The sequence below is a fragment of the Sus scrofa genome, chromosome 13 (genome assembly GCF_000003025.6).
Source record: "Sus scrofa isolate TJ Tabasco breed Duroc chromosome 13, Sscrofa11.1, whole genome shotgun sequence".
Lineage (NCBI taxonomy): Eukaryota > Metazoa > Chordata > Mammalia > Artiodactyla > Suidae > Sus > Sus scrofa.
Window position 1 is genome coordinate 40,480,986 of NC_010455.5, and position 23,242 is coordinate 40,504,227.

General features: G+C 39.9%; 1 protein-coding gene and 1 pseudogene across 16 annotated transcripts in view; one reads left to right on the forward strand and one right to left on the reverse strand.

Annotated features, from left to right (window-relative positions):
• LOC110256255 lies at window positions 1,639-5,167 on the forward strand (annotated as a pseudogene).
• The window catches only part of C13H3orf67 (chromosome 13 C3orf67 homolog), a 282,335-nt gene continuing 264,395 nt past the window's right edge, over window positions 5,303-23,242 (reverse strand). For 5 of the 16 annotated variants that reach the window (XM_021069107.1, XM_021069113.1, XM_021069117.1 and 2 more), the window contains one exon: window positions 5,311-5,845. In XM_021069107.1, the coding sequence (XP_020924766.1) occupies window positions 5,733-5,845 (113 nt within the window). In that variant the 3' untranslated portion in view covers window positions 5,311-5,732. Of the gene's footprint in view, window positions 5,846-23,242 lie in introns of all 16 variants that reach the window. The other 11 variants (XM_021069111.1, XM_021069119.1, XM_021069118.1 and 8 more) reach the window with 6 other exon arrangements.

Below are 23,242 nucleotides of genomic sequence, written 5' to 3' on the forward strand. Positions count from 1 at the left end.
TGATTAACTACAGAAGAATATGTCAGCAGTAAAAATTAGTGTTATCTGTGGCCCATGTTTATTGGTTATTTAATTCTTATAAGTCAAATTATTTTGACTTAATGTGATGCTAAATTATATTTAAACCACCCAAACCAGAACCAAATATTCATTAAGATGTAAAGCCCCAACATTCATGATGAATGAACTTTAACTTAGATTTATCCTTTGTCATAAGTTAACTGTATTACCTACAGTTATAAGTTCATATAATTTAAAATATGAGAAAGAAAATTTCTTCATTTTAGGTGACCAGGCTTTTTAGCTTACCTTGTTTTGGATAAAAAGTGAACCTGAAGAGTAATCTTACAGTGTGGTCAGGGATCTGTTAAATAGAAACAAAAAGCAAATCCTGCCCCCCCCCCCCCGCCCCCAACCACCACTACAAAATTAGAAGCGCACACACACACACACACACACAACCAACCAACCCAGGGAGACACATTTCACATTTCTGGGAATTCTGGTGGAGTCTGGGCTCCCTGGCACTGAGCAAGTAATCTATTGCAGCATTTCTCAAAGGAGGTTCTGTGGTGGATCAGCCCTGTAAGATGCTTCACTGGAAAAGGGTTCCAAAGACAGAGAAATTAGAGCACGTGCCATTCCTTCTTCGGCATTCTCTACGCTCATTAGCTCATTAGGCTATTAAAGCCATAGAGAACTTCTCCAGTTAAGACAAATGACTGTTTATGCTTCTCCAGTATTTTCCGACATTGTTTGACCATGGGCTTCTTTCCCACTCCAGATACATTTATTAACACTAAATGGAATTTGTTTCTTGAAATACATTTTGAGAAATGCTGATCCTTGAAGTGTAAAAAGGCTGAATATGGAAGGAAGAAACTGCACAACCACTGAGAACAGAGAAATCAAACTCCCAGCAGGCGCTAGCGTCCTCTAGTGGTCACTGTACAGTGTCTGTGATTTCCACAACTCATTAGAATCCATCTTAACTCCCTCATGGTGGAAAAAGAACTTCACTGGAAATGAGGAGTCATGGATTCCATTCTTCTCTCTGCAAACTGCCTTTGGATAATTACCTTCTCAATCTGAATTTCAGTTTCTCAATTGCAGAATCAGAGTTTAAAGAAATAATCCTTAAAAATTTTTTTAGGAGTTTCTGTTGTGGTGCAGCAGAAATGAATCTAACTAATATCTGTGAGAATATGGGTTTGATCCCTAGCGTCGCTCAGTGGGTGGAGGATCTGGCATTGCTGTCCATGAGCTGTTGTGTAGGTCACAGACACGACTCAGATCCCATGTTGCTGTGGCTGCAGCATAGTCCGGCAGCTGTAGCTCCGATTTAACCCCTAGCCTGGGAACTTCCATATGCCATGTGTGTGTCCCTAAAAAGCAAAAAAAAAAAATTATAGTTGGTTTACAATGTTGCTCCAATTTCTGCTGTATAGCAAAGTGACTGAGTCATATATATACATATATAATATATATATATATACATTTAAAGAAATAATCTTTTTTTTTTTTTTATCTTTTTTATGGCTGTACCACCTGTGGCATACGGAAGTTCCTGGGCTAGGAGTTAAATTGGAGCTGCAGCTGCAGGCTTATGCCACATGTGTGACCTACACCTCAGCTTGGGGCAACACCAGATACTTAACCCACTGAGCAAGGCAAGGGGCTGAATACTCATTCTCAAGAACACAATGTCGGGTTCTTAACAACTAATCTTTACTATCCTTTCTAGGCCTAATTAAATGATTCTATCTCAACTATTACAATGGAAGAAAAACAGAAAATACAATTTGCTTGATAAGAGGTCTTTATGATCAACTTTTTTGGAATGCAAAATGAATGAGGTGTGAAATAGAAAACCTATAGTACAACCATATATAAATAGGTGATTCTTAATCCTCATTATTCTGGCCATTTTGACTAATGACTGAGAGTCACAGGAGGCAATCTAGAATAAACCCAGTTCAGCACAGTATTTGCTGTCATTAAACAGTTTAAAAAAAAAACACTTCAGAAAATTTCAGCAGCTTGATCTTTAATTAAAGCCAAAGGGCAACTTTAAAATTAGTTCTTTTAATTAATTGTTCTTCAGGTTGTACAATCTGTGATTACACTATTCTTGGTTATTAAACAGTTTGTACTTCAAAAAAATCAAGATGTGGTTGAAATGACTGATTCAAATGAAGCTAATCTAAAAATATGGAGAACTACAATAAGGCAAATTATTATGCAAAAGTGTCTATGTATTTTGCACATGTCAGTATTTTTCCTTTAATTGAAAATAAAATTAGATTAATTAGTGAAATTATAATTGTCAGGGAAGTTATATCATTGATCTAATGCCACAAATGAGCTGACAGTTATTTTTATATAATTCCTGGGCTCTGTAATTAAATAATAATTTAGAGCTTTAAGACTTAAAGTCACTTAAAGTTGCATCCTGAATTATATGAAACAAGAAAATGAATCAGTCCCTAAATTGAGACTAAATTGTCTTGATACATTTCCATACTGAATCAAACTTTTTTTCAGGATCCATTTACAATAGTCAGTTTCAGATATAATGTTCAGTACACATTTGATGAGAGAAGTAGAATGGAAGCTTGTTCTCTTTTGCTCAGGCCCATGGAGCTAGCAGGATGGGCAAGTGCCTTGGTCTTGCACTGTTAGGAAGCTCTGTAGCCACCACTGTGTCCAGAAATGGCAGGACAAACAGTATAAGAAAGCCCCTTTGGGCACAGCTCTGAAGGCAACCATTTTGGAAGTGGTTCTCATGCCAAGGAGATTGTGCTCAAAAAAGTAGGAATTCAAGCCAAGCAGCCAACTTCTGCAATAAGGAAGTGTAATGGGGTTCAAGAAGAGCAAAAAACCCCCACAGCCTTTGTACCCAATGTTGGTTGTTTGAACTTTATTGAGGAAAATGATGATGTTTTGGTTGCTGGATTTAGCTGCAAAGGTCATGCTGCCAGCAAAGTCCTCTTTAAGGCTGTCAAATATCCAATGTCTCTCTTTTGGTTTTATACAAAATCAAGAAGGGAAGATCGAGTTCATGAGTTTTGATGGTGAAAACATGACAGTAATAAATTTTCCTATGACAAAAATACAAAAAAAGGAAACTAATAATATAAACTCTTCCTTAGTGATACATGTCCCATTAGGCAAATCTGCCCTCTCATCACATTGGATCTAATCTATAACAGCGGTTCTCAAGCACGACAGCACATTGGAATTGCAAGGTGAGGTTTTAAAAATTTTCCAATGCCCAGGTTGCACCTGAGACCAAGCAAATCAGATGCTCTGAGGGTGGAACCTGGGTATCAGTCTTTTTATAAATCTTCCCAGATTCTCCTGTGCAGCAAAATCTGATAACCAGTGAAGCCATATAGCCCAGTCAACGAACTTCCAAGCAAACTGGTGATACCATTTTGATTTAAAATTGGAAGTGGGAAGCACACCTATTTCTATTTTCCAACTCTTCTACAGACATATCCTTAAAAGAAATTGAAGCTACTCATTTTAAACAAAGTGCAAAAAGCAGATAAGACCATGTGATAGATAACTTTTGGAGTGTCTGCTTGATTCATGAGAAACTCCTTAACTGCCTTTCCCTCCCATTTAGACAAGAAGGTTCTGATGGCCATTAGGCCAAAGTGGGCAAGTTGGAATCCCAAGTATGGGATATCTGAATTGAATTAAGAGCTAATATTTTGTGTAGTTGGTTATACAGGCTGTAGTTGGCTTAGTGTCCAGGTGAGTGGACTGAATAGCTAACAAAATTGGGGAAAAAGAGAGTGTAGAGATGGGCAAAATGGATCAGAGGTGAGCAGCAGAGACAATGCTTTTAGATGGCCAGGCCAGACATCTGTTGTTTTTGCCTGCTTGGCATCCCTCTTCATTTTGTTAACAGTGCTCTTTTCCTCAGGGACTCTCTTGCTCCCATTCCATGCAGTCCTGAGGATAACTGACAAGTCATGCCCACCTACCTCCCTCTTGCTCCTTGAGCAGAAACTCAAGGCAGAAAAAGGTGGCACTGCCATTTTGGTGACCAGTGTCAAGAGAAATTGTTAGTTCCTGCTATAGGACCCTGGGATCTGCCTGACTCCTGTGTCTTCTGGGGTCGATTGTTCAATGCCCTTTTGAATTCTGGGATCAAGGGTGTCTGCTGCTTGAAGTTCAAGAACCCCAGCAGAGTTCTGTAGGTCCTAGCTTGAATCCACTTGGAGGATTTGCAGAATTCTGTTCTGGGGTTCATGAGGCACTCCTGTACCCTTAAATATTTTTGGTTCACAATGTTTTGATATTGTTAATGACACATCTTAACTAGTACAGAATTCTAATTGACTCCTCTTATTTATGTGGATGATCTTGAGAATCACTAAAGCAGCATCAAGGCTTTCCGACTACTACTCCAATCTTTAAGGTCATAACCACTCTGTTATCATTCTGCATGCTTTCTGAAGTTGCAGTTATTATTATTATTATTATTTGCATTTTTAAAGTATGAAGATCTTGGAGAAAAATTCCTTACAAAGGTACACTTTTGCAATAGGATTAAAAACTTATTGGATACCAACATGGTTCTAAATAATGTATAATCCTTTGAACAGGAGCCCAAATATACTCCTGAAAAAAGATCTCTTATTTCCTCTATCAAGTAACATTAAATGAGATTACAGTATTGCCATCAAATTCAACTGTAAGCCAATAATTTTTCATTTCCACTGGTAGTCTTTTTTATTTAAAAACCTTTATTAATTAACAAAATATGCCAGATAATATAATAAGTACTTTCTTGAGCTCAACATTTATATAGCTGGCACACAATTCAAGGCTGGTCTACTCGAATTCGGGAAGCACACAATTTTTTCCTTGTGATGCACCGAGTTAGAGTGACATCACCTTAAAGACCAAAGGAAGCTTCCACCATTCCTCCAGGTCCAAGTTAAAGAAGTGATGAGGTGTGTGAGGTATGCAAATGCGTGACTTCTTGTTAAATGTGGATCCATGGAGCTAGATTTGGACCATATTATTAGACTTCAGAGGTAATTGGTAAAAAAATTTAAAAATAAAAGCACAGAGCTAAGCAGCTTAAGTTATTAACAACATTGTGATCTCTGGCAAACTCTATATGATTATAATGAAATGGAAATAGTGAGGCTAGTGCCAAGAAAGTGTGATCATAAAGCCTGACAAGTTCACAGTAATTCCTTTTCTAAGAGTCTAAGGAGAGGTAACTATCATTTAGGCATATTCTGAAATGGGTAAATAAAAAGAAGCAGCTTAAAAGGTATTCTTCTGACCATCACACTTTATTTTTAATACAAATAGGTAATAAAAGGTTCCCAGGTATTTGCTAAACAAGAATACATTTTCTGAATATCAAGCCATCATTTACTGATTAACACTGCAAAAATTTTGAATTAATAACTCTTAATTTGTTTACACAAAATCATACGAAATTCTATGTAGGATGGGAACCAACAAATGAGAACCAATTCAAATCCTAAATTCTTGTCTCTGTATTATTTCCTTCACAGTTCTAAAAAATCACAGGCATCTACTAAAAGAATGTAGGTAGTCTTAACATTGAACATTATGTACAAACTAACTCCATTTCTCTTAGATACTTTTGGTTCCATGGGCCTATCTAACACATGCAGTCAGAACCACTATCCTGCTCCATTGGGGTGGCCATTCTCTGCCCTGGAAGGAAGGAAGCTTTATACCAACTCGTAATATTTCCCAGTCTGGGGGTCAAAGTAACAGTTCAGACATGGGTCATACAGCAGAGTCAGCACTTCCTCGTCCTCTTCCACACTCAGGTCTTCTTCACCTGTGGGAAGGGGAACCACAGACATGTTAGCCGCTGGCCTGGCCTGGAATTCTTAAAGTGCAACAAAAGGAAGGCACGGAAGCAGGAATGGCCATCTCTGCTGGGAGGTTTTCCTACTGTGGCAGGATGTTGATGCTGGAATGGAGGAGTGCTGTGGATGTGAAGAGTATACTTGCCGCTTAAGACAGTGAGGAAACGGTGGTCGTAGGGCCAGATTCCATAAAAAGGACAAAATGAATGTGGAGAAATGGCAGGGAGGAGAAAGGATTAAGGAAAAGGGCCAAAGGACTAAAGAATTTCCTTAATTAGGATTAAAGAAACTTGAACAGGATTCAAAATTTGATTATCACAGCTCTAGACATCTTCATGGGCCAGAGCGGCACAATGAACAAACGGTGCAAAGTAAATAATATAATACAGAGCTCAATCCCCATTTATACATCTTAAAAAGGTTATCAGATAAACATGAATTTAAAATAATAATGTAAGATACACAAAGCATAGAACGTATGGAAAACACAACGCCAGAAGATCTGTAATTTTATTAGTTGTAGCAAGATCTGTCAAATTTGCTGGGAATAGTAACATGGCTTGATTTTTTTTTTTTCTTGTGACAGCTATTTAGATGATTTGGATGAAGAGGATGCCTACAGCCTAAGTTATTAGCAAGGTTTGGTTGGTTTTCAACAAAAAGCATGGGATAAAAAAATGGTTTTACTGTTTCCTGAGAACCTCATACGTGCCCTGTGATGTAACACATTCAACTGGGAGTTAATATAGTGGGGGGATTTTAAGTATGGAAAGTAAAAACTTGTAAAGGTGTCTGACATTTAAAAATAACAGGTTTGGAAACAAAAGAACTTTGATTTCCCATATTTCAAAAACCACTGACAAAGATGAGAGAGTCCATGTGGGAGGGGCAGAAGAAACTAGTTCAATAATCCTAAAGAAATTGAGGTTATTATTAATTCCAGAAAAGGGAAAACTTGATAAAAGTGACAGGAGACCTTCTGGCTTCAATTATATAAAGGGTGGCACATGAGTGAGAAATTAAGAAGATTCTGTGGGGTTCCAAGAGAAAGCAATAGGATCAATGGGTCAAAGTTACAAGGAGCCAAATTCTGGCTTAATACAGGAAGAATTTTCTAGACATTAACACTCACCAGGAAATGGAACCTGGACTCTAAGGAGGGTGAACTGGGCACTGGGGCAATCATTTGTGTGAGATTTTGCAGATAAACCCTGTGGAGGACAGGGGACCAGATCCAATGACCCCTGTGGTGTCTCTGATGAGTTTTTGTGACTCTTGGCTGCAGTGGCTTATATCCGTGAACTATGACAGGACTTGGCTAATGGCCACGCTGATAGTGGTAGCTGATCTGAGCACCCTGCACAGGTTCTAATTAAGAACAGGAACTCAGAGAAAGGCTGCCTTTCCTTTATTTTCTATTGTTACCTTAAGAGTGGTCCCCAGGGCCCTGCCTCCACCCTCTTCCTCTAAGTAGGAGAGGGCGGGAATGATTTTCAGGTGGCTGTTTCACATTGAAGATGATCCCCTTTAGGTGACTCCTGCTCATTAAACGACAGTGTGCATGTCCTTTACTTTCAGCTATTCAATCCATCGTCCCTTTCATACTGGGCCTACTTCAGAGAACAGAACAGAATCAGTTGCACCTGCTATGTGACTGAGCAGTCTGGTTGTGGATGAGACAGTCTTCTTGTGCATGTGACTCACGCACTTGAAACAAAAGCAGTTACTAAAGATTAATGAGGAGTTAAAATGGGAGTGGCTTAAGAGCATCCCTGGGCTCTGAATCCAACAAACCTGGGGAAGGATGGGAGTCCTGCTATTTACCACCCATTGCCTTAGGCTGGCTACAGGTTATTTTACCTCATTGAATCTTCCTTCATTGGCTCCTTCATAAAATGGGAAAAGCCACGCTTATTTCACAGGGTTTTGTGCACTAAGTTGGATACTGGATAATACGCATAGCACAGAGCACTAGTAGTTTTCAGCAAATGATCATTACTATTACTATTGATGATAATAACAATTATACAATAAATAATGAACTATAGGCTATAGCTTTTTCAGTAACTCAGAAAAAGAGTAAAGTATCAAGAAAAGCCTTCAGGGAGACAGGCAGCATGACATTTAGACAACAAAGTCAGACAGATCTGGATCCAAATCCCATTTCTGCTACTTCACAGTTGTGGGATCCTGGGAAAACTCACTACTCTAAGCCTCAGTTTCCTCATATGTAAAGTAAGCATAGTAAAGTATCTGTTATAGTACCTATGAGAACTAAATAAGAATATGCACAGCACACACACACACACAGTAATACTCAGCAAATTTTACAATCATTATGGAAAATGTAAGATATTTAAGTTAGACATGAGAGGGCTATGGTCATTTATACCTCATTCTCTGCCCCAAAGTATATCTTTTTGATTTTTTTACTGCCAAAAAAGGTATGAATGAAACACAAAGCCCCCTCCTAATTTTATACATTATGATGAATTCATCTTTAAATAAAAAGTGCTTATATCAAACATCATGTACTTTTTCAAGAAGGCAACATTAATTCTCCCTATAAGGTGTGATGTTAAAACTACATTCCACTGAGGTAAGTGATTATGAATCCAACTGTCTCAGAGACCTGCCATCCAATGTCTTGTTTTTACTACATTAAGACATTGGGGGTAATTCTGACCTCTGGAACATAAGAGTTATATGCTATGTAATTGTTTAGTGCATTCTGTGCCTATATTTTCCAAAAAGATAAAATTTTAAGCTGGTGCTATTAAATTTGAAAACTCAATACATTTTACAACTAGTCAGGAATCTTTCAAGATGAGAATAGCTGTTGTGATGGACCATGGGTCTTTATCACCCAATTGCAAAGGGATCAAGGTGGATCCAATTCATTAGCAGAGGTTTGGCTACATAATGCATGCAAACTGAAGCAATAACTGCTATACAAATGCATTTGTTCCAATATGCATCACTAAGAACTGGAACTTCATGCATTATTACCAGGAGACTGAGGCAGATTTTGTGGTTTTTAGCACTAAAGCTTTAAATGGTTGAATTTTAAAACTCTATCAACAATGACATTCATACAAAAATTGGGTGATATTATGTATAATTTTATATCGAAATAAGTGCTTTAAACCTGCGTAAAAGGTTTTGTTTTCATTATAACTTAATTTTCAAAGCCTCCAACTTACATCATTTTGCCATTGTAATCTCTATGTAATGAAATTATAATATTGTTAAGCAATTACCACTATGATGTCAAGCAATGGGAAATGTTTTGAAAGGTAATTATTGTGCATGAGTATGGGGTAATTTTCAATTATATTCTAGGATAGCACAGAGTTTGTTTTTCCCCCAAATGTTAAATCGCTCTATTTAAAGACTGGCTCAGAAACTCTAAATGGACAAATTAACAAATAAAACCATTCTCTGTTACCAGACTAAAAGCATCTGGACAGGGGTCCAAATTACATTTTTACTCTTCTTCACATAATAAAACCATTACTAGTGAAATAAAATTGCCTTTCAGATAATAATCTATTTACAAACTTTCAGCTTCATCCACTTTGAAAGTGGTTAACAGCAATAACAGAAGAAAAACCAAAGAAGCCAGACCAAACACAGCAATATTAGCTGCCCTTCCCTTGGCTAGATCAGTGCAGACAAATAATTCCTCTAGCTCACCTTTTGAAAGTCAATTAATATAAATGCTTAATTATCTATATTTAATGCATTTAACTGTAGCTAATAGAAAACCTATATGCACAAGCTCAGTCTTCAAGCATGAAAATAAATGATGCAGCACAGTTTATCAGATTTAAAATCTCTAAATCAAGACACTGCACTTGGTTTTCGATTTTCTGACGCTGCCATCTAGAATTTTTTTTTTTACAAGTTAATGCATTTTCTCTCTTATAGATCTTGAGAACTGACTGACTGTATTTTTATGTGCATACTAATACACTATTGTTTAAACAATTCAACGGTGAGGGATCACCACTGAGAACAGTCAGCCTTAGGATCAATAAAGATGACATTTTAGATAAGATTCTGCTGAATACCAGGTGCTTGCAAACTCTTCCACCAACTTATCTCACAGTAGGGCAAAATGAATGTGCACTAAAACCCAAAAAAATGAACTGCTGAGATTGGCTCTTAGCAAATATACGCCTTCAAATGAGAGAAAGATAAATGACTAACAATAGAATGAAAAGGATGAAGAGGTACTTTCTTCTATTAGAAAGCTATATTTTTTTTTGGGAAGGCAAATGACATGCCATGATTATAGTTCAGGTTTCATTTGGGAAATAAGCACATCACTCCTTCTGTAAAATCTGGTGGCTATATTTTACTTGGAAAATGCCATTTAAAGCAACATGTTGAAGGATTTGGTTAGTTACTTAGGACTTACTGCAATTTCATTCTTTCTAGCTAGTCTCTACTTATAATGTGATTCAAATATATGTCAAATCATAACGTTGTACACCTTAAACTTACATAATATATGTCAATTACATTTCAGTAAAGCTAGGGAAAACCTCACAAAACATATGTGCACTTATAAATGTGTTGCTTATCACTCTGAATGTCTTCTCTTGTACATGAAGAAGATCCCTAGCTGGACTAGGGCTTTGAATCCTACAGAGCCCATGGGGTCTCCAGGGCCTGATTTCAGGCAAGGTGGCAACACTGAAGTCAGGGGAAAATGCATCACAGTTCCAGCAAGGGAAGCTGGGATCCCTCCTGGGAATAGGTGGGGAGGATGGTTTTGGAAAAAGGAGAGAGCCTCAGACACACATCAGTATGTTTACTTCTCTATACTGGAGGGTTCACTTCCAGTTCGCATGAAAACGAGGCATTTCTTTAAGGTGAGAACACTGATTGCCCCGCTCCAATCACTTCTATGCAGAGAAGACACCGTCTCCCATAGCTACATAGGAAAATATCTCCTTGCCTCAAGGTTAATCAGAGACCAAAAGCAACTAGTTGTCTCACAGGGGAAAGGGAAGGACTTTTTTATTGGTGCTATTTTCCCAATAGTACTTGCTCACTTTGTGTCACATTTTGGTAATTCTCAAAATATTTCAAACTTTTGCATTATTATTATATTTTTTTATGGTGATTTGTCATCAGTGATCATTGATATTATTACTATGATCCGCTGAAAGCTCAGATGGATTTTTTTAGCAATAAAGTAGGTTTTTTTTGTATTTTTCAGGCCACATCCACAGCATATGGGGGTTCTCAGGCTAGGGGTCAAATCAGAGCTGCAGCTGCTGGCTACAGTCACAGCAATGCCAGATCTGAGCTAGGTCTGCGAACCACACCATAGCTTATAGCAATGCCAGATCCTTAACCCACTGAGTGAGGCCAGGGATCACACCTGCATCCTCATGAATACTAGTCAGGTTTGTTGCCACTAAACCATGAGGGCAACTCCAGCAATAAAGTACATTTAAATTGAGGTATGTACCTTTATTTAGACATAACACTATTAGACACTTAATGAACTACAGTGTAGTGTAAATATACTTTTTATATCCACTGAGAAACCAAAAAATTCATGCCTCATTTTATTGTGATATTCGTTTTATTGCAGTGGTCTGGAATTTCAGGTCTGCCTGAAAATACTAAGGAATCACTTCGCAAGCTGAGAGCTGAGATGGGGGCTCTATGAGTCTAAGGACAGTACAATTTTATCAGAAATGCTCAAGAAAGAGAACTACCTAATTAAAGAAAAAATACAACTGTATTGGACATTTCAGCTGTACCTAATCTAAATGGGAATTCTGGGGTCCCATTGCAGTGTGGGGCTCAAGGGTGGGGACAGTCCAATCAGGCCTCGGTCAGTGTTCTGCTCCACACTCAGTGGGGCTGGGGCCCAGGCTGTGACCTTAACATTGTCTATACAGTGGAAATACAACCTAGTCCTATGCCAGTAAGTGTTGGGAGAAGTCATTGTGAGGGAACGTGCAGGAAAATCTGACACAGTGCTGGACACACGGCAGTTGCTTTATTTATTTATTTATTTATTTTTTTTTTTATTATTTTCCCACTGTACAGCAAGGGGGTCAGGTCATCTTTAGATGTATTCATTGCGGTTACAGTTTTTTCCCCCACCCTTTCTTCTGTTGCAACATGAGTATCTAGACATAGTTCTCAATGCTATTCAGCAGGATCTCCTTATAAATCTATTCAAGGTTGTGTCTGATAAGCCCAAGCTCCCGATCCCTCCCACTCCCTCCCCCTCCCATCAGGCAGCCACAAGTCTCTTCTCCAAGTCCATGATTTTCTTTTCTGAGGAGATGTTCATTTGTGCTGGATATTAGATTCCAGTTATAAGTGATATATATGGTATTTGTCTTTGTCTTTCTGGCTCATTTCACTCAGGATGAGATTCTCTAGTTCCATCCATGTTGCTGCAAATGGCATGATGTCATCCTTTTTTATGGCTGAGTAGTATTCCATTGTGTATATATACCACATCTTCCGAATCCAATCCTCTGTCGATGGACATTTGGATTGTTTCCATGTCCTGGCTATTGTGAATAGTGCTGCAATGAACATGCATGTGTCTCTTTTAAGTAGAGCTTTGTCCGGATAGATGCCCAAGAGTGGGATTGCAGGGTCATATGGAAGTTCTATGTATAGATTTCTAAGGTATCTCCAAACTGTTCTCCATAGTGGCTGTACCAGTTTACATTCCCACCAGCAGTGCAGGAGGGTTCCCTTTCCTCCACAGCCCCTCCAGCACTTGTTATTTGTGGATTTATTAATGATGGCCATTCTGACTGGTGTGAGGTGATATCTCATGGTAGTTTTGATTTGCATTTCTCTTATAATCAGCGATGTTGAGCATTTTTTCATGTGTTTGTTGGCCATCTGTATATCTTCTTTGGAGAAATGTCTATTCAGGTCTTTTGCCCATTTTTCCATTGATTGATTGGCTTTTTTGCTGTTGAGTTGTATAAGTTGCTTGTATATTCTAGAGATTAAGCCCTTGTCAGTTGCATCATTTGAAACTATTTTCTCCCATTCTGTAAGTTGTCTTTTTGTTTTCTTTTGGGTTTCCTTTGCTGTGCAAAAGCTTTTCAGTTTGATGAGGTCCCATGGGTTTATTTTTGCTCTAATTTCTATTGCTTTGGGAGAATGACCTGAGAAAATATTCATGATGTTGATGTCAGAGAGTGTTTTGCCTATATTCTGTTCTAGGAGTTTGATGGTGTCCTGTCGTATATTTAAGTCTTTCAGCCATTTTGAGTTTATTTTTGTGCATGGTGTGAGGGTGTGTTCTAGTTTCATTGCTTTGCATGCAGCTGTCCAGGTTTCCCAGCAATGCTTGCTGAATAGACTTTCTTTTTCCCATTTGATGTTCCTGCCTCCCTTGTCAAAGATTAATTGACCATAGGTGTCAGGGTTTATTTCCGGATTCTCTATTCTGTTCCATTGGTCGGTCTGTCTGTTTTGATACCAGTACCACACTGTTTTGATGACTGTGGCTTTGTAGTATTTCTTGAAGTCTGGGAGAGTTATGCCTCCTGCTTGGTTTTTGTTTCTCAGGATTGCTTTGGCGATTCTGGGTATTTGTGCTTCCATATAAATGTTTGGATTGTTTGTTCTAGTTCTGTGAACAATGTCATGGGTAATTTGATAGGGATTGCATTGAATCTGTAGATTGCTTTGGGTAGGATGGCCATTTTCACAATATTGATTTTCCCAATCCAGGAACATGGAATATCTTTCCATTTCTTTACATCTTCTTTGATTTCTTTGATTAAAGTTTTATAGTTCTCGGCATATAGGTCCTTTACCTCTTTGGTCAGGTGTATTCCGAGGTATTTGATTTTGTGAGGTACAATTTTAAAAGGTATCATTTTTTTGTATTCCTTTTCTAATGTTTCATTGCTGGTATATAGAAATGCAACTGACTTCTGAATGTTAATCTTATATCCTGCCACTTTGCTGAATTTATTAATCAGTTCAAGGAGTTTTGGGGTTGAGTCCTTAGGGTTTTCTAGGTATAGTATCATATCATCTGCATACAGTGACAGTTTGATCTCTTCTCTTCCTATATGGATGCCTTTTATTTCTTTTGTTTGTCTAATTGCTGTGGCTAGGACTTCCAGTACTATGTTGAAGAGCAGTGGTGAGAGTGGGCATCCCTGTCTTGTTCCAGATTTGAGTGAGAAGGCTTTCAGTTTTTCCCCACTGAGGATTATATTTGCTGTGGGTTTCTCATAAATGGCTTTGATTATATTCAGGAATGTTCCCTCTATACCCACTTTGGCGAGGGTCTTGATCATGAATGGATGTTGAACTTTGTCAAATGCTTTTTCTGCATCTATTGAGATGATCATATGATTTTTGACCTTTTTTTTTGTTAATGTGGTGTATGATGCTGATTGATTTGCGTATGTTGAACCATCCTTGTGAACCTGGGATGAACCCAACCTGGTCATGGTGTATAATTTTTTTGATATGTTGTTGGATTCGGTTGGCTAAGATTTTGTTGAGAATTTTTGCATCTATATTCATCAATGATATTGGGCGATAGTTTTCTTTTTTGGTGGTATCTCTGTCTGGTTTTGGAATGAGGGTGATGGTGGCCTCATAGAATGTCTTTGGGAGTATTCCTTCTTCTTCAACCTTTTGAAAGAGTTTCAGGAGGATGGGCACCAATTCCTCTTTATATGTTTGATAAAATTCACCTGTGAAGCCATCTGGTCCTGGACTTTTATTTGTAGGGAGTGATTTTATGACCTCTTCAATTTCATTTCTAGTGATCGGTCTGTTCAGTTGGTCTGTTTCTTTTGATTCAGTTTTGGCAGCTGTAAGATTCTAGAAAATTGTCCATTTCTTCCAGATTGTCAAACTTGTTGCCATACAGTTGTTCATAGTATTCTCTTATGGTTTTTTGTATTTCTGCTGTATCCGTTGTGATTTCTCCTTTTTCATTTATAATTTTGGTGATTTGGGTTCTTTCTCTCCTCTTTTTACTGAGTCTGGCCAGGGGTTTGTCAATTTTGTTCACCTTTTCAAAGAACCAGCTCTTGGTTTTATTAATTTTCTCTATTGTTTTTTGAGTCTCTATTGTATTGATTTCTTCTTTGATCTTTATAATTTCCTTCCTTCTGCTGACTTTAGGACTTTTTTGTTCTTCTTTTTCTAATTCGTTTAGGTGGAGGGTTAAGTTGTCCATTTGGGATCTTTCTTCTTTTTTGAGAAAGGCCTGGATTGCTATAAATTTCCCTCTGAGCACTGCTTTCGCAGCATCCCATAGATTTTGAGAGGTTGTGTCTTCATTATCATTTGTTTCAAGGTAGCTTTTAATTTCCTTCTTGATTTCCTCATTGACCCATTGGTTTTTTAGTAGCATGTTGTTTAGTCTCCATGGAGTAGGTTTTTTCTCTTTGCTTTTCCCATGGTTGATTTCTAATTTCATGGCATTGTGGTCAGAGAAGATACTTGAGATAATTTCTACGCTCCTAAATTTATTGAGATTCGCTTTGTGTCCCAATATGTGGTCGATTCTTGAGAATGTTCCATGAGCATTTGAGAAGAATGTGTATTCTGCTTTTTTTGGATGTAATGTCCTGAAGATATCAAGTAAGTCTAACTTTTCTATTGTTTCCTTTAGGATCTCTGTTGCTTTATTGGTTTTCTGTCTAGAGGATCTGTCCATTGATGTGAGGGGGGTATTAAGGTCTCCTACTATGATTGTATTCTCATCAATATCTCCCTTTATGTCTGTTAATATTTGTTGTGTGTATCTGGGTGCTCCTATATTTGGGACATATATGTTGACAATAGTAACATCCTCTCCTTGGATGGATCCCTTAATCATTAAATAGTGTCCTTCTTTGTCTTTCTTTATGCCTTTTGTTTTAAAGTCTATTTTGTCTGATATGAGCGTTGCGACTCCTGCTTTTCTGTCATGTCTATTGGCGTGAAATATTTTTCCCCACCCTTTCACTTTCAATCTATATGTATCTTTTGTCCTAAGGTGAGTTTCTTGTAGGCAGCATATTGAAGGTTTTTGCCTTTTTATCCACTCAGCCACTCTGTGTCTTTTGATTGGGGCATTCAGTCCATTGACATTTAAGGTGATAATTGATAGATGATTATTTATTGCCATTTGAACCTCGTGTTCCAGTTGATTCTATGGTTCTCCATTTTTTTTTTTTTTTTTTTGGTTGGATGGTCTCCTGTTATTATCTGCTTGAGTGGTTTTTTTTTTTCATTTTTTGCAAATGCAATATTTGGTTTTGGCTTGTGATTGCCCTGTTTTTTAAGTATGCTAACCCCTTCCCATAAATGTGTGTTTTAGCCTGATGGTCCTGTAAGTTCAAACACTTCATTACTATATTAAAATTAAGAAGAGAGACATACATATAAACAAAAAGGGTTATTTACCTCCTGACATCCCTTGCCCACATTTTATGGTTTTGATGACTCTTTTTTATTTTTTTCTTTTTAATTTTATTTTGTTTGAAGCATGTTCATGATTAAATCTGTATGCTGGCTTATCTGAGTGACTTCTCTCTGATTGCAGTTTCCTCAGTCCTAGTTCTTCCTCTTCTTCTTCTTCTTCTTTTTTTTTTCTTTTCTTTTTTCTTCCCTTTCCTTCCTTTCTTTTTGGTTTAGAGAAGCCCTTTCAATATTTCCTTTAACCTGGGTTTTGTGTTGCTGTATTCTTTAAGTTTTTGTTTGTTGGAAAAAATTTTTATTTCCCCTTCTATTTTAAATGATATTCTTGCTGGATAGAGTATTCTAGGTTGCATATTTTTTCCTTTTAGCACTTTAAATATCTCTTGCCATTCCCTCCTGGCCTGTAGTGTTTCTGTAGAGAAATCAGCTGATATTCTTATGGGGGTTCCCTTGTAGGTAACATTCTGTTTTTCTCTTGCTGCCTTGAGGATCCTCTCTTTATCACTAACTTTTGCCATTTTTATTATGATGTGTCTTGGTGTGGGTCTGTTTGGGTTCAGTTTGTTTGGGGCCCTCTGTGCTTCTTGTATCTTGAATCCAGTATCCTTTAGATTTGGGAAGTTTCCAGTGATAATTTCTTCAAATATATTTTCCATTCCCTTATCTTTTTCTACTCCTTCTGGAATTCCTATTATGCGTAGATTGGCCCGCTTTATATTATCCCATAGGTCTCTTATATTGCTTTCCAGTTTTTTGATTCGGTTTTCTGTCTGTTGACCAGATTGAGTGATTTCCATTATTCTATCTTCCATATCACTGATTCGTTCTTCTGCATTATTCATTCTGGTTTTTACTGCCCCTAGTTCAGTTTGCATCTCTGCAAATGAATGTTCTAGTTTTTCTTGGCTCCTCCTTATATTTTCTAGTTCCTTTCTGAGGGTATCTGCATTACTGTTCATATCTTCTCTTAATTCCTTCAGTATTTTCACTATTTCTCTTTTGAACTCCAGGTCTGTCAGACTGCAGAGATCTGTTTCATTGTTGACTGTTTTAGGTGAGTTCTCCTGTTGGTTTGACTGGGAGTGGTTTCTCAGCTTCTTCATCTTGCTTGTTGTTTTCTTTCTCCTGAGGGAGTTGTACTCTCCGTGATCGGGCAGTGTTTGCCTTGTCACTGCCGTGGAATATTTCCTGAGGGCTGGCGTTGTTGGTCAATCTTTTTTGAGGCAGTGTGGCTTTTCTGGAGTGTTGATGGGGCTAACAGTGTTTCTTTGAAGCAAAGGAGGACTTCCTGAGGGCAGACAGGACTGAGACGTCCACACCGCGATGGTAGCAGATTTCACTTGGCCATGCAGAGCTTGCTCTGGTGTTTTTAGGCTGTGGGGTTCTTGCAGGGGGTTGGCGGTGTTGGGCAGCTGCTTTTTAGGGGTGCATCACCCCCTGGGGGCTGGAGCAGCTATCTGGGGCACTGAGAACCTGAGAGGCTCTTCCCTAGGGCAGCCCAACTCAGAAGGACAGCCTGAGAATGTAGGCGGATCTTTTCACAGTCTGGCTGAGCTTGTTGCGGCTTTTCTGGGCTGCAGGGGGTCCTGCCTGGGGCTGGCAGTCCTATGCAGCTGGTCCACTAGAGCATCCCCTGGGGGCTTGGGCGGGTAGCAGGGCCGTTGGAAACCGAAGAGGCTCCTCCCCGGGGCAACCCGACTCAGAAAAACCCGTCCGAGAATTAGGCCGATCTATTCACAGCCTGGCTAAGCTTGTTCTAGCTTTTCTAGGCTGCAGGCCTTTTCTCGGGGGCTGGTGCTGTTTGGTGCTGCTCTGCGGAAGTGTAGCCCTCCAAAGGGCAAGCAGGCCTGTGCAGGGACAGCCCCTGCGGTGGTAGGCTTCAGGCAATTGTTGAGGCCAGCCCTCCTGGATGGCAGGCAGCCCCAGGTCCGTGAGAGCGGAGGGCGTGGCGGGGGTGGGGGGAGGGGATGCACTGGGAAGCAGAGTTTTCAGCTAGCTAGCGGGCCTCTAAGCTTGCTGTGGCGTGGGGGGTATTCTATGGGGACCCACCCCTTCTTCTCTCCCCTCCCCAGCACGGGCGCAGACCAGGCTCTTCTCCCAGGTTCCCTCTGATGTGGCTTTCCCCTTCCCCACTCCTGGAGTATTGCTCCCTTCCTCTGCGACAGCTTTGTTTTCTAGTCTCCCAGGCAGTCTCTGCCCCGTCAACTGGCTTCTAGACCTCCCAAGCAGTTTCCGCTCTGCCCCGCCCCCCTAGCCCGGGGACTAATCTCTGGAGCCGAGGTCTCGGTGCCCAGCCCCCACCCGGCGTCCCCCGGCCCCCTCTCGGGGACTAACCTTCGGAGGCGAGGTCTCGGTGCCCAGCCCCCCTCCCAGGCGTCCCCCGGCCCTTTCTCAGGGATTAACCTTTGGAGGCGAGGTCTTGGTGTTCAGCCCCCACCCAGGCGTCCCCCGGCCCCCTCTCGGGGACTAACCTTCAGAGGCGAGGTCTCGGTGCCCAGCCCCCACCCAGGCGTCTCAATTTTTGGTGACTCTGCCCGTAGTTCAGATGGTCCGTTGGGTTCTTGATCGGCTTTTCCGTACTCCAATTTACTGCTACACTCTTCTCTGCATCTGGAGATTCCTCCGGTTCGTTTGATCTTTCGCCCGGTAGGTGACTTTCCAGGGTGCGGGATCCCTTTCTCCTCGCAGTTCCCTTTCGGGAGCCCCCGTCTCGCTCGGATTCGCCTTCTCTCACTCTCCTCTTTTCTCCCGTTCTGCCCAATAATGTCACGAATTTCTTGCCATTATTGGAGTTTAGGTTCCTCTGCCAGCGATTGGTTGCTGTTCTGTGCGAGTCATTTATTCTGTAGATGTGCTTTTTTTGTTGTGTTTGTGGGAGAGGGCGAGCGTGTCTTCCTACTCCTCCGCCATCTTGTCCTCTCCCCGACTCGGCAGTTGCTTTATTAATGCTGGCTTCTATCACTATTTTCATCACTGGTATTACTTTCTGGGGTGAAGTTCTCTCTTGCATTTTAAATAAATCTTAAAGATATAAGGAAGATCCAAAGAGCGGACAAATCCTCCTCCTGTGTCCCAGGGGCAGACGATGCCCTCATTCCACTCATCAAACATTTTAAGTGTGTTTACAATGTCTCAGGTGCCATGTCAAGCACTATGGGTACCATGGTTGTTCGATGAAGCATAATGTCTGATGAGATAACAATAAAACTGATTTTGGAAGACCAGTTTTATACTCCGAGTATTAGATAAATGTCATGCAATTGCGTGGTGGGAAATAGGACTGTGAAAGGATTCCTCTGTTGGAGCCAGGTTCCCCTCTAATTAACTGTGAGGAGTCATGAGATTTCTACAAAATTCTTTTATTTTCTTGTAACTCCCCCTTTTATTTTTGGCCACACCACAGCGTATGGGAGTTCCTGGGCCTAAGATCAAAACTGAGCCACAGCAGTGACAATGCCGAATCCTTAACCATTAGGCCACCAGAGAACTCCCTCTATAAATTCTTTCATAGTAATTTCGATATTACATCTATATAATAAGCATCCACTGCTTATTTATGTCTCGTGGGAGAATAATCAATGTTCATAAAGGAATATCTTCTGTGGCTTTGCTGTACAAAAGATATAAGAACGTTATTTTTATGAGACTCTGGTAACTCCAAAAGCCCATCTTACTGCCTTTCTTACTAAAAATCCATGCAAATTGCAAGAGGTATACAGGCCTGAAGAGTCATTATTATTCCATTTTGGAGATGGTAAGTATGAATAATTTAAGGGTCATATCTGTAAAGGAACAAATGTCAAAAAGAAATTGATAACTATTCTTCGAGCAAAGTCTGGTTCATTTTTAAAAGGTCAGTTTGGTAGTTTTCTTGAGTAAGTTCTGAAATCTTAACTTCTCATTTTTACATTTCACATGAGCTCCAGGAAAACACATTTTTAATAAGTGTTAAGGGCACCCGTGCCCATGGTAATTGATATCTGGTAAGTATATTATGGCCCAGGAGGAACTACAGAGAGCTGCCCATTTCTCCATCCAGTCAATGACATGGAGTACAGTGCTGCTCCTGCTGGCTGGTCAGCTCTGCTGGGAGCTGGACTGTTCACTTCAAGGTGGCATTTACACACAAGACTTTCTGACCCAGCAGAAACTGGCTGTTACACAAATTTATACTGAATAAAGTAGGGATTCAAGGGATAGGTATAAAGCATGCATTTACTTTTGTATGGCCTGGGACAAGTTTTCTAGAGTTCTGTATTGGTCAGGCCATCTTTCCCTGCTGTTAAAATACACTTATGCCTCTAGCTGCATGGATGCATCTCGGCCTCTCCATCTTAGATGGAGATGTGCTGGTTCATTGCCTCACCTCCCTGCTCTATGTCCTAGTGTCCATGTGCAAAATGGGGGTGATAATAGCACCTACATCTCAGTAGGCTATTCTGAGAATTAACGTGCCCATATAGGCTTGGTTTTACAGTAAGATGATACAAGTGATACAATAACTATTATTATTTTTATCCTACAAGTCTGAAGCTAGAAAAGCCTCTTTTCCTCTGAACCAGCCTTTGAAACCACCTTCACATCCTAGTGCTATGGTTCTGCAGAAAGGCGCTGATGTGGAGGAAGTCTGGGTCCTAATTCTAACTCTGGCACTGATTGAGTCAGGTCAAATTTAGGGCAGTGGACTACACCAAGGTTTTTAATTTGCCTTGCTTTAGGCTTGGTCAACATGGGTACTACACTCCTCAGCCACTCACTCCCTGGAAGGAAGTGTGGCCACTGGGCATTTCTGACAAGCCTGGGTGGGAAGGAGAGACAAGTCCAGGGTTGAAACATGTGACTAGAGATTTTTATTTTTTTCCTTAAAGGACTTAGCTACTTAGACCCTGAGATATTTTCTTTTTTTTCCTTCTGTAGATCAGGAACTCTAAACAGAAAAGTAATTTTTAAATTCGTGTTTTATATATAGATTTTTTATTAGATATTTTATTTACTTGGTTCAAAGACAAAAACAAACAAACAATAAATAAAACCAGTGGTTGGGCCCTGGGGCCAGGCTGCTTGGATTTAAATCCCAGCTCTGCCAATGGGAAGTTATTCGAAAGCTCAGTTGACCTTTGGAAAGTTATTCAGCTGCAAAAAATAACAACTACAGGGAGTTCCCTTGTGGCATAGAGGGTTAAGTATCTGGTGTTGTCACTGCAGCAGCCCCAGTCACTGCTGTGGTGCAGGTTCGATTCCTAGTCTGGCAACTTCATGTGACACAGGAGCAGCCAAAAAAACAAAACAAAACAAAACAAAAAACAAACAAACAAAAAACCCCCCACAACTACCTATACAAAATTAGTATCTTCCTTGTGATACTCTGTAAGGATTAAATGTAACCACTGAGTATAATGTCTGGGATGCAGTAGGTGCTGAGTTAACCGTACTGTGTAACAGAAACCCAGGAAGAGTTTTTCCCAGACTGCCCACAACCATGCCGCCCTTCTCCTTCTGACCATATACACTGGATATTTTAATCTGCTATTTTTCTTTGACAAACACTTTATCATATATTAACACTAGCTTGGTATATTGGTAAGCATGTTGTCTAAAATTAAGCCAATGACATGTAAAGATTAACCAAATAGGAAACACTACTTTTTGATGGTCTTAATTAGCTACAAATTACCCAAGCCTCTCAGAAAATGGAAAGGGATAGCACTCGAAGATCTAGGGTGACAGGGAGAAGGATTGCCAGATCTAGTTAAAACTGATTGGAACATTTCCACAGTCCTGAGTTAAATTTGTTAACTTGCCCTCAATGCAAGTTCTGTTTACCTTCAACATAATTGAGCTCCTGCTGTCAAAACATTGCTCTGTGATGATGACTTTTGACTTTTTTTTTTTTTTTTTTTTGGTCTTTTTAGGGCTGCATCCATGGCATATGGAAGTTCCCAGGCTAGGGGTTGAATCAGAGCTGCAGCCGCTGGCCCACACCACAGCCACAGCAACACCAGATCCAAGCTGCGTCTGTGACCTACATCACAGCTCACGGCAACACCAGATCCTTAACCCACTGAGTGAAGCCAGGGTTTGAATCCATGTCCCCATGGATACTAGTCAGGTTCATTACCACTGAGTCACGATGGGAACTCTGTGATGGTGACTTTGAGGCATCCTTTTAGCTACACATCACTACTATAGATCTTGGGTGCCTCTGCTTAAGAACTACACTCTCAGTTCCTGTGGCTTATTTAGGACACTTAACGTAACATATTATTTGTTCCCTCATAGCAAGGTCTCCTTTTCACTGCGAAGATCATATTTTTCTGTCTTAAGTAATTATAAATGTACACCTCTAAAAAGATTCTCAATTTGAGGGGCACAAGCTATTTTAGATAGTAAATCACAGCGACATCTCCATCCCTTGAGCGGCCAAAATGTACAACTCAGATGTATGAGCGCTCAGTCTGAATTCTCTGTACCTGAAGAAAAATGGGATGTTCCACTTTCTCCCTGGGGCAGTTAGGGAAAAAAAACCTGGCACCTTTGTTGGAGACATTTATCCGGTTTCAGTTGCTTTTTTTTTTTTTTTTTAACTTTATAGATATAGAGCTTCCATCTTCACAATCCAACTTGGAAAACTCTCTCGGGGAGTCCCACTCTGAAGCTGTCTGTCACTCCAGTTACCCATTTTAGATCCCCTTCTACTCCCATCTCAACCCTTCTGTTTCCACCAAAGATTCTTCTCTGTTCCTCTCCTACACACTCCTGATAGACACCTTCACTGTTCACAGTCAGAAACTAATGGGGCATTTCTACAGCTCTCACCAGCAAGGAGAACCCCAGGCAAATTTTCATTCCTGCTCCCTTCCAATTTTTCCATTACTAGTATAACTTAATGCAGCTCCGTTCCAGTCTTTGCTTTAATGAAAAGGCTG